The sequence below is a fragment of the Cervus canadensis genome, chromosome 20, assembly GCF_019320065.1.
Source record: "Cervus canadensis isolate Bull #8, Minnesota chromosome 20, ASM1932006v1, whole genome shotgun sequence".
NCBI lineage: Eukaryota > Metazoa > Chordata > Mammalia > Artiodactyla > Cervidae > Cervus > Cervus canadensis.
In genome coordinates, this window is record NC_057405.1 from 50,890,471 (window position 1) to 50,903,272 (window position 12,802).

At 34.9% G+C, this 12,802-nt stretch overlaps 1 protein-coding gene across 13 annotated transcripts in view; it reads left to right on the forward strand.

Moving 5' to 3' along the window:
* GRIK2 (glutamate ionotropic receptor kainate type subunit 2) overlaps positions 1–12,802 on the forward strand; it is a 723,627-nt gene that overhangs the window by 355,847 nt on the left and 354,978 nt on the right. For all 13 annotated transcript variants that reach the window (XR_006263929.1, XM_043439138.1, XM_043439135.1 and 10 more), the window contains one exon: positions 2,207–2,380. Coding sequence is in view for 12 of the 13 variants with exons in the window: in XM_043439138.1 (XP_043295073.1) it covers positions 2,207–2,380 (174 nt within the window). In the remaining variant the exon portion in view is untranslated. The remainder of the gene's footprint in view (positions 1–2,206; positions 2,381–12,802) is intronic.

Consider the following 12,802-nt stretch of genomic DNA (forward strand, 5'->3'; position numbering starts at 1 on the left):
TTTCAAGTTATTTAAACCTTAATGCTTTTGTCCTCTCAATTGACTCATCTTCTGAATTCTTCAAAAGTTCCATTATCTTTGACTCCTGTATCCCCAACAAATTCTACTGATTTTTCTTCTGTAGGGTCTCTCAGTTCAGTTCAGTCACTCGTCATGTTAGACTCTTTGCTACCCCGTGGGCTGCAGCATGCCAGGCTTAGGGCAGTGTCTCTAGTATGCATCTTCTTGCAATGACCAGTCTCACCAATACTCTTTCATTGTTAACTCAAAAGTTTTCCAGTTGATCTTGCATTTAGGAGTCTTAAATTTATCAGAACAAATTATTAAAATTTAGTTGATCACAATAGCTTCTTATAAAAGCAATTCTTCTCCAATAAAGATGCTTCATACAGTAGGTTGTATTTTACTGGTAAATACTAAGGTTAACTTTGCTATATCTCTTTATTACTTCTTACCAGGTGGCTTTTTGCAGCCCATGGGAAACTTAGTCATGGGCTGATGGAGAATAAGTAGGAGCCTTCACTTGTCAGCAAATTATATTTCAATGCTTTGCAACTCAGTTATGCCATAATCATAAGGTTTTGGGAAATCAAAAGTATCTCTTAAAAAGGAAAAAAAAAATGGAAAAAAAAAACCTAGTATATATAGAACTCATTAGCCTATAATTGAAGGCCTTTTATAGTTTGATTCTAACCTAACTTCCCTACTTTCTTTTGTTGCTGTTCTCCTTCATGAATTCTCTTATAGCCAAAATGGTTTAGTCTCCTGAGTAGCTTTTATATTTTCTAATTTTTGTGTCTCTACTGACATTTGGTCTCCTTTTGCCTATCAAAAGCATGGCCATTCTTTAGTGGAAGCTCAGATCCCATCTGCTCTATGAAGCTGTTCCTGACTATAAAAGTTGAAAATCATTTGTCTTGCTTCTGACTGCTTGCACTTGCGCTCCTTTGCCCCTTAGCATATATTGCATTGCTGTGTGTGTGTCTATATATATAGCCATATGTATATATAGTCAAAGAGAGAGAAATTCTCCTTGGCTAGACTTCAAACTTTGAAAATTAAAAACCTGAAAGTTCCTTATGTTTTTCACAGCACAGAGCAGAAGTTAGGCCAGTGTCAGCTTCTTTCCACTGAATTTAGTTCCTATACCTAGTCTAGGGCTTCCTTTGTGGCTCAGCTGGTAAAGAATCCACCAGCAATGTGGGAGACCAGGGTTCAATCCCGGGTTGGGAAGATCCCCTGGAGAAGGGAACGCTACCCACTCCAGTATTCTGGCCTGGAGAATTCTGTGGACTGTATAGTCCATGGGATCGCAAAGAGTCGGACATGATTGAGCGACTTTCACTTCACTTCACTTCATCTGGTCTGTACAGTTGTCTGGGTCTAAGGCAAGCTATGCCCAACCCAGGCCCGATGGCATTGATCTTGTCCTGCCTAATACTCAGTGGTTCTCGTTGTTGTCCTCAATATCCAAGGATTACTAATGCTAACTCAAAGAGGGCAGAAGTCCCACATCTTGAATGTTCTAGTGATATCTGACTGCCCTGACAGCTTTAACCTCCTTTTATCTCCTGGGGAAACCAAAGGGCAAATCCAGAGCATTCACTGTATAGAGAGTGGAAAGGACAACCACAGTCTAAAAGGTTATTTGTAGGGGAGTTGGTGAGTAGAGTGGAACTATCAGAGTTCTGTAACCAATAAGGCCAGTTTTGGTGACTTTTTTTCCCTCAACTTTGATATAATAAGCTAGAAGCCGTATATCATAATTTATTTCTTAAAAATAAAAGGCAAGGCAAAAAACACAAAAATGGCAATAATCAAAGAAGCAAGATGTGGAAAAATACTTATAGTCAGTAAATGTAAAACACAAATGCATAAAATTTAAGGGCAAGCTATCCTTAACATAGAGAAGAAACCTTATGCAAACTTTAAAGGAAGTTTGTAGAAAAGCCTATTGTTCCATTGGTGGAATTGGAATAATATATATATATATGTACATGTTTAAGTAGAGTATATATATATATATTTACATTGACAAAACATGACAATAAGTGTATTTGAGTCTTGGTGATTTGTGACGTTAAACATCATTTGAGACACAGTGGTGTTAACTATCCTAAGGGGAGCAAGAATACATGACTATTTCAATTATACTTGCCTATGAATATTTTCTGTTGATACTAACACAAAGAAATTTGTCTTTTAGGACCTGTTTGCTCTTGATGTGGAACCCTATCGATACAGTGGTGTTAACATGACAGGGTTCAGAATATTAAATACAGAAAATACACAAGTCTCCTCCATCATTGAAAAGTGGTCCATGGAACGGTTGCAGGCACCTCCGAAACCCGATTCAGGTTTGCTGGATGGATTTATGACGGTATGAATACCTACTTTAAAGATAAGTTTGTGTAATTCAAAGTAACATTACATAAATTATTGAATCCTCTGGATCCAAACTTTGGTTTAGTTATCAGTGTTAAAGGCATGCTATCAGAAGCACAATTGCAAATAATTCTATTAACAAAAATTATCTAAATCAATTTTACATGGCAATTTAGACTTTTATCCACGTATCTCAAAAAGCATTACAACTACTATTAGAATACTATAATGAAAGGGATTTCTCTAGTTAGTTAGTCCATATATAGGATAAATTAGAGACTTGAAAAGAAGATATTAACCTGAAAGTCATCCTTCTGATCTTAACTACCAATATATGATTACTGTTCATCATGTTGGTTTCTGATATCTGATATCATATAAATGACAAAATTTTCCCCTGAACTTACCCTTTAAGTTTCCAGATTAACCAATATTCTCACTTGTTATTTTCAAGTCTTAGTTTTAAACCTAAAATCTACATTAATGCATAAACCATGAAAGGATATATTCTTCCATAACTAGTTGCTTATACCAGTTCTGCCAATGAAAATCTAATGCAATGTATGTACATAATTTCAAATTTTCTCATAGCTATGTTTAAAAGCATACACAAAAGATAAATTTCAATATTATTAATTCATTTTATTTAACCCATTATACCAAAAATGTCATTGTTTATACAATCAATATAAAATTATGAGTGAGATATTTTACATTCTTTTTTTCTACTAAGTCTTTGAAAGTTGGTTTGTACTTGGCCCTTTATGTATTAGTTCTGACTAGTCACATGTCAGGTTCTCAATAGCCAAATGTAGCTATTTGCTACCTTATAGGACCAAGTAAGTTTATACTGTACTATTTAACAAGTTATAAATGTCTGATAAATTCTCATCAATCTATTTTCTTTAGACAAAGTTACTGCTGTACTTTAGGAAATTGCTCAGTACTTTGGCAATATTTATATTTCCTAGGTCATTAAAAAGTATCTTTCTAAATGGAAACTTTATAAGCAGAAACATCCTCTATCCTGATGTGTGGAAAAGCCTTTTCTATATAATTGCAATGTTCCCATTAATTGTTTCAATGGGGCTTCAAAGTATGTTTTTAATGGTGTAGCAAAATAAGGGAAAATTTGTTATTTCTTTTCCTTTCGAAGGAGATTTAGTAATACAAACTGTCTTCACAGAGACTGTGAAAATAAATAAACAAACGACTAGAATTGGAATATGTCTTATATCCACATTAATCTAAAAGAAAATAATATGAAGGGAATTTTACTCCTTTGTATAAAAATAGGTGATTGACTAGTTCTAGTATTTTAGTTTTATCTTAAGGTATATTTGAGAGACTTTATTGGGAGGAAAATATATAACCTAAAAATGAAGGTATTTTATTTTTCCTCTGAAGTACATCCAGATTAAAAATAAAATACAAGTAAGAATTAATTACAAATATTATAGTTTATCCCCAGTTTGAAGATGGTGAATCAAACTTTTGGCACCTAGTAGACAATGGCACCCCACTCCAGTACTCTTGCCTGGAGAATCCCGTGGGCAGAGGAGCCTGGTGGGCTGCAGTCCATGGGGTCGCGAAGAGTCGGACACGACTGAGCGACTTCACTTTCACTTTTCACTTTCATGCATTGGAGAAGGAAATGGCAACCCACTCCAGTGTTCTTGCCTGGAGAATCCCAGGGACGGGGGGGCCTGGTGGGCTGCCGTCTGTAGGGTCACACAGAGTCGGACACGACTGACGTGACTCAGCAGCAGCAGCAGACAATGTTACTTTTAAAAATTAAAATATATACTATCTTTTAAATTATTTTAATCATGTATATATTTTTCCATATATGCTTTCTAAATCTCTTTCCCTTTCTTTAATTTCAGGATGGATTTTGTTATTTGTTATTCAAAACGTTGTCGAATGGTTTTAGGAAGAGTATATTAATAAGTATCATGATGGTTTTAACACTTTCATGCTTTAAGACTTCCACTGATGTGTCCAAGGATCAGTATCCTGTTTTATATATCAGAATCAGAAAAATTATCCAGCCTTACTTTTGTACTCTCTTTATTTCTGTATGATTCCTGTATGATGCTACATGTCATCCCCTGAAAATTCTAATAACTTAAGTAGACTATTGAAAGAGATAAATTCAAAGGAAGGTAAATTAATTTCTCATCTAGAAAGGTAGGGGCTCTCGGAGAGAATTAATTTTCATAAAATGGATCAAAAAGACAAGAGTGTTAGGATGAATGCTGTTTGGTTTCTTCTTTCTAGTCCATCCCTCAGTTCTGCCCTTCTTCTGTACTGACAAGTAATTTAGTGGGAGTGGATAACTGATAGAACAAAAATGCTTTTATGAGAAAATGATTAGCCTATTTATTGAAAAATCTGGGCATTGTATATAATCCATAGTTATTGACATCTTCAGGAGAATTTTTAATGCCAACACTCTGTTCTTTGTTGTAGTTGTGAAATAACTTTTCAAATAGATCTTAAATAAGAAAAAAAGAAAGTATAAGAAATAATTGCCTCTTTATTTATATATTTTTATTTGAGTTTCTGGAAAATATAAGTTTCATCAGAAGGCTTATAGGAGAACATTTTTTAAAGGAATGACTGAAGATAAATTTCCCTATATGAGCACTTTTTGAATATTTTTTACCTAAAAATGTCTACCAGCTATTTATGTTATTATATTTATAAATAGAACATGGAAAACAAAGTATTTTGGAAATAAACATAAAATTTGCTGTCAAAGACCTTTTAAAATGGATGCAGACTGATGACATTTTTTACAGTTTTCCTTTTGGAAAATTGATATTATCTTTTAAAATATTTTCATTATATAGTATTATTTAATATAAAATATTATATGTAAGATATTTTATTATATAAAATTAATTAATTATAAATAGTACAGGCTTATTAAAAAATAAAACCAGTATGAGATCTGTATAAAAATGTTGGTGTATTTATACCTTGTTATGAGTATTCTCTTTCTTTTCCATTTAAGTTTATATTGTAAGTATTGTCCTAGTTATTAAAGGAAAAGAAATTAATAAGCTATTTCCTCTGTGAACAGAGTAAGGAAATTAAGAGGATTCTAGTTAGAAAAGAGAAGAATTATAGCCTAGCATTGTAAAGTTGGCAACATTCCCTTTAGTCAATTCATGAGATCTCAGTGTTTATATATCCCTTGTTCTTTTTTTTCCCTTATGGTGCCATAAAGAAATAGATAATCAGCAAAATTCCTAGAGTTGGACCAAGACCCATTATTATCAGCATCATAGTCATTTGTCACTATGTAAGATCACAGTGCTTAGACTTTCACTTTCTTTATATTTGAGCTATAAAAAGGAACAATGAATGAGATTCATAAGAATTTTTCTAGTTGACTTAGCACCTTAATTGAACCCTGGGCTAAGTGTTTATCTGCTAAGTGACTTGAATACAAGACTATCTCTCCCATAGTTGTAGTTCCTTCTTCAGTGGTTTGGGAGCATCATATTAAAGATATTAATGTTAGTAGCAGCTCAGTAGAATTCTTATCTTTATTTGGTCTAAACTCAGTCAGGAAACCAAGTCGCATAGTACACCCAAGCCTGATCTCATCAGGAAGGAAGGAAGCCCAACCCTCTTCCTTCACACAGAGAAGAGTTTTACTTTTAACTCCTGTCACCTTTCTTCCACTCTTCCCCAGGCCACACACTGCCATCCAAGTAGTGCTTTCAGATCTTCCCTAAAGGACATGGCTACCATCTCCTTGGAGAATCCCATGGACAGCGGGGCCTGGCAGGCTACAGTCCATGGAGTTGCAGAGTCAGATGCAATTGAGCATCACAGACATGAACCCTCATTGTAAAACCCTTTCTCTACTGCTCATCCTTTATTAATTATTTTACATATCCATGCCCTTGGGAGTGGGGAAGCCCCCTTCAGTGAATATTATTACTGTCCTTTACCCCATAATCAAATGGCATTTCACCCCATCTTCTGACCAGATGTCTACTTTCCCAGGCACAATTACCATAGGGTGGGAATTCACTTTTTTGAACTCATTAGAGTTTGACAGTGGTTGCATTCACCATTGATTTATTGAGTTTCCAGCAATCTTAGTTTAAGAGAATGAAATCTAGAAAGGTAAATTTTAAGTTCAGCTATATCCTGGAACTCCTTCCCAGTGCTCCCAATATGCCTTGCATCTTTTTTCTTTTTTTTTCTTAACTAGAGGATAATTACTTTACAATACTGTGATGGTTTTTGCCTTACATCAGCATGAATTGGCATTAGGTATACGCATGCCCCCTCCCTCATGAATATGCCATGAATCTTAATAATTAACAAAGCCGTAATCCAGGTAGTTTACAAATACCATTCTTATGTTGATATATAATACTACATGTGTTCCTTGACAAGGTAGATTTGCAACACATTATCAGTAATGACTGTTGATTGGCTTTCTCATTCAAATTACTATAGGGAGGTTACTGGTTTTGGAAATTGAAACTCTTAGATATTTACTTCTTCATTTTCTTTCTCCTCTCTACACATCCATCCAACAATCAAACACTATCAAATTTATTGTATCAATATCTTTCTTAACTGTATTCTCTTTCCACCCCTGGAGCTATGCCTTGACTAAGGACCCCATGGTCTCTCCCTTAGCTGTTGGAGTAGTCTCCTCACTGAATCCCACTCCTAACATCTCTCCTACACTTACCTTTTTCCTGGTGTGATCTTACCAAAACATTACCTGTAACTCCGTGTCATTTGTTAGGTGAAATTTTAGCTCATTTGCCAAGCCTTAAGACCTTCTATGATGTGGCTTCTGCTATTTGTCCAGCCTCATGTTTGCCTACTCTCTGCTCTTCTGTCTCACCATCCCACCCTGGCTGAATCAGCAGCGCTGATACACCTCCCCAGTTCAGTACAGAATATCCTCATTGTCTGAACCACTTACCCCTGTTTGAATGTCTGGCATATTCCTACTCGTGCTGTAATTTTCAGGACTTACGTAGCATTTTCTGTGAATTTGCTCTGAGTCCTCTAGATATTTCAAACATGTGCACCTTTATTTATGCACTTGATATACAACTCCATGTTAAAATTTAACTCTGGGACTTTCATTTGTTTTCATGCCCCTTTCTCAATAGATTGTAGGCTGTTTCAAGGCAAGAATTAGGTTTTGTCTGTCATTCCTGAAGGCCCTAGATTAAGTTCAATAACCAATGCAAAGCAGGGAGCTCATCATGAAGGATGACTGCCTGCCTGAATAAATGTGTGGGTTAATTTGTTTTAATCATGCTGCATGCCTATTCTAATCATTTCCCCAAATGTGTTCTGGAGAGCATTTTTTTAATCTACCTACAAGTATTTTATTATCAAGCTATATAATCACTTAGAAAATCCAATTAGGCTAGTCTCGATTGTTAGAATAGTACCTGAAAAGACAAAAAATTAGAAGTGCTTTTGATTAAATAGTGAAAATTTAGTGAGTTAGAGTAGTTCCCATTCTCTTTTACAAAAGAAGGGAGGATATTTATAAGGGAGGTGAGTCTTTATGTATTTAAATTCCAGTGTCCTCCTAACTAAACATTATTTCTTTATAAAAACAGACCATGATCCATAAACTATTATTTCTTTCATCATTTGATTAACTTAAAACATAATGTCCTGCATATACATTCACAGCAGGGAGTTAGCTCATGAAATAAGGGGGCACAAGTGACCACTCTGTTACTGTACAAAGGTTTACCTTTAGAAAAGTCAATGAAAATAGTACTGCAGAGAAATAAAGGATGAAGGGCAGGCTGTCATTTGCTGCTAGAATTACAGTCTGCCTTAGCTGTTGTGTGCTTGTCTTAATTAGCTGTAGCTACTTTATTTGATTCAGTTGAAATGAGAATAAATACAGGACTTTGCCAGATAATGGGTCAAACTACCTTGCCATTTTTTAATCAATAAGGACATTTTGAAAAGGGTGGTTTTATTTCATCTGCCACTACAACATCAAAAGTATAAAAAGTAACACAATAATGAATTAATTATCCTTTCTTTGATCAGCTTTATTCATGAGTATGTTGTACTCAATACTCTGGATTTTATACCAGGAACTCAGGGTGGTAATGAAGTCAGTACTTCTCTTTCCTCAAAGAACTTAGGGAACTGACAAAATCAAAAGACTGTGGATGTCTTACTGATCACATCTCGTATCTTTATGAGTACAAAAATCATATTCCAACTTTAATTTTTAATTTCAAACCGATTTGGTATTTCTTTAGTTGTTCTACTTCCTAAATTCTCTTTCAAGTTCTTGTTAAAATCCCTTGTTTTCCACACTATTTTGTGACAGCAAGGACAAATATACATATTTACCAGGGACTTTAGATAACTCCTTAGCATTTTGCTGAAAATGTGTAACATTTCACAAAGTTTATTTGCATAAGTGGTATTTTCACTCTGGTCTTTACCACAGAAGAAATGTTTTGTGGTCTGTATTATAAATGAATATGGCAGAAAATATTTCCATAAGATGTTTCAGGGTATGTAACGAAGTCATAAGCACAACACTTATTTACATTTGTATATGACTGATTTAATGAATGGTAAAAGAACATGAGTATGTGGCATGAATAAGAGAATGGTCTTGTATTTCTTCACTTTATATATCTATTAATCTTCCTTGATGTACTAAGCTGCAAGTTGAATCTGAATATAAATAATTGAGATGACTTGGCAACCTCCATTGTTCCATTAACATGGAAGATTCCATCTAATTGCCTTAGTTCATCGGCAGATTAAATAATCAGCATTTATATAAAGCTGATAAAGAGATGAAGTTTCCATTTTAAGCAACTGTTTTTTACATGAAAGATGGCAGTAGTGCACTTCCTTCATAGTTGTGTTATTTTTTAGGTCAATTTTAAAACTTTCCACTTGGAAAAAGTAAGGTTGAATCAAAAGACTTGCTATCCTGAAAATCAAAATTTATCTTCAAAGCATTGATCTCAGATGATGTACTACAAACTTGTAAAGGATTAATACATTTCTGTTCACAGTTTTCCTCAGCTCTTTATTGTATATTTAATAGCTCCATAGTTACTTATGTATGTAAACAATCACAGAGGGTATGAGGAAGTATATTTAAACAAAAGTCTAAATGAGGGTTTGAACAAACCCTCATTTGTTCAAAATGAGGGTCCCTCAAGTGATAGTCAATGACAAGAATACCTAGAGAAGTTGATGGCCAATTTTCTGACAAGAGGGCAACGTTCAACATTTCAGAGTCTGGAAATTGCAACATTCTGAGATTTCAGACTCCACATTTGTACTGATCATCAGGATAGAATTGAAGCAATGAATGTAACCTTGAAATTAAAAAAAAAAAAAACTTCCAAGCAGATCTGAGATGGCTGGATGGCATCACCAACTCGATGGACATGTGTTTGAGTAAACTCCGGGAGTTTGTGATAGACAGGGAGGCCTGGCGTGCTGAGATTCATGCGGTCACAAACAGTCGGACACGACTGAGTGACTGAACTGAACTGAACTGAACTGATACATAGAATAGTAGATTATATACAAAGGAACATCCCAAGACTATAGTCAGAAGCATATAAAAGAATCCTTAAACATCCAGAGGTGAAAGGGGTGTGTGTGTGTGTGTGTGTGTGTGTGTGTGTGAGTCACTCAGTCGTCTCTGACTCTTTGTGACCCTGTAGACTGTACCCGTCATACTCCTCTGTCCATGGAATTCTCCAGGCAGGAATATTGAAATGGGTTGCCATTCCCTTCTCCAGGAGATCGTCACAACTTAGGGATTGAACCCAGGTCTCCTGCACTGCAGGCAGATTCTTTACCAGCTGAGCCACCAGAGAAGCCCAGAGCTAAAGGTTAGGCATGATTAATTCAAAACCAGAGAAGAATGTCACATGTATTGCTTATTCATAAACTTTAATATATAGTGCTTCATACCACTTTGGGTTGAGGTGATGTAGTTGGTCTATTAAACCCTTTCATTTCCTTCACAAATAGATTAAACCAAGAGAGAACAGAGGCCAACATCTGAATCCAATTTCTAACCCTATCTAATACTGTTATTTTAAGCAAGTTACTTAATTAACCTCTTTGAGCCTCACTTGTCAAATAGAAATAATAAATGTTAGTGTGTTGTCCTAAGGATCGAAGAGATAATGAATTAACACAGAAAAATATTGTAAACTTATCCAACTTTTTATAAGTATAGACTGTATTATTGCCTCCTCTTAAAATCTCAATGCCTTACAAATATAAAACAAATTTTGATACAGTGCTTATAGCTTAATTAATTCAATCATATTATTTCAGCATCTTTTGTTACCTCCTGTGTACAGTACCCCTGTAATAGATATGTGGTTTGTGTGTGTGTGTGTGTGTTGGATGGTTAAGGGGCATGGAAACCTTGAGAAGCATTCACACGGAATCTCCTTAGTACTAGAATCTACTAATCTTTTTTTAAAAAAATGAGCCCAATTGTGATCATTTGAAATGTTCTATTTGAATGATATACCTTTATTTAACAGGTTTTAATATCTAGTTAGAAGTTTATGAAATTGTATGTGTCACTTATTTCCTATGTCAGGTCACTTCTTTTTTAGGTTGAGAAGATGGCTTGTCGAGCACAGAATTAAAGGATGGGTTTTTACTTGAGATTTTTATGCCAGTTATGGAAGGCTATGAAATCACTTCTGTTCTCATTTTAGGACAAAATTTTTGGAATCAGAATCATCTGTCTATTGATACCAAGATCTGCTTATTAAATCTTCCTTTGTAAGCTTCTGCTAATCATTTAGCATCTTTGAGCCTCAGTTACCTCATCTATTTAAAGCAAACAGTAATGCCTACATCAGAGAATCACTATGAAAAGTAAATACATAACTTTTATACTGCTCAAAGACAGTGTCTATTACATAGTAAATCCTCCAAAAATGTTATTTGTTTACTTCAAAGCAAATACTATCTCTGCACTTTAACATAAGTGCTGTTTCTATTCAGGGTAAAACTTACATCCTCAAAGTCTATTGATTCTCTGTTTGTACATATATAACAATTGAATTAGGATTCAACTGTGTAAATACTAGCAGCTTCCCTGGTCGGTTAGTGGTAAAGAATCCACCTGCCAATGCAGGAGACATTTGATCCTGGGGATTTGATCCTGGGTTGGGAAGATCCCCTGGAGAAGGAAATGGCAACCCACTTCAGTATTCTTGCCTGGGAAATCCCTATGGGATCACAGAGAATTGGACAGGACTTAGTGGCTAAAACAACAAACAAAAAGTCTAAATACTACTTTGAAAAAAATTCTAAGAGTAGGTAGTTGCTTACTTTGATGCTCTGGATGAGATGAATGAATGACATGAATCATCACCAGTTTTTCTACCAAATTATTGATGTTCATTTCATCTCACTGCTACCTAAGTACTTGGGTTTAAATTAGAAAGTTTTTTTTAAAGTGTAGTCCATACAGTTTTGTGATATAAAAGCCTAAGAAATGGTCAAAGATCTACTCTGATGCACTAATTTCTAAGATATGCCTAGCCAGCTCTTTAAATCAACATTAATAAATCAAAAGAATATTTCAGACAAAATGAAATGAAGAGTTTTAGGGTGAATTTGCCTAAGGGATATTAGGAATTCTCTTGCTCTATTATGCAGAGAGGAAATATTATGTTGATCTTTCATTTGCCTTTCTAAAAGAATTCATAAATATTTTATTCATTAATCTTCAGAATACCCTGTGACCAAATTGAACCAGAAGGGAAAAGTGAAATTATTAAACAGACACAGATGTTGAAATGATACCAAATTGATCCTTCATGAAAAGTCCTGTATATCGTTACTCACTGATACATTCTCCAAATAGTTATTGCATACCTACTATATGTGATTTGTGTTAATAAATCATGTGGATGATAAGAAAATGTATATATTCATATGTATTATGTATTACATGATGTATGCACCTGAGGAATTATCAACTAAGAAAAGTAAAATATAGCCTTAAATAATTTAAAAAAATGCTGACATATAATAAGGAATATTTTTCAGAAAATAGTGTGTTTGGAAGGGAGTTATTCTGCCTTGTGTTAAGGATGTAATTCAAACTTCACATAAAATCACAGCTTCAGAAGGGTCATATACCCAAGTTAACAGGAAGAACTGTTGCCTTTCTTTGCAGTCCCCTCACTGGACATTGTTTTAAAAACTACCATCTTGTGATGAGTTCAGGATCAGGTCGATCAATCTTGATGGAGCCACAGGCTCCAGTGTAAGACGCACCACTCACATGTGCCCTGTTCAGGGTGGAGAATTCCATGGCTGCCACCCCGTTTGAGGCACTGCAGAAGGTCATAGAGCTGTCCTGGCGCTGCTG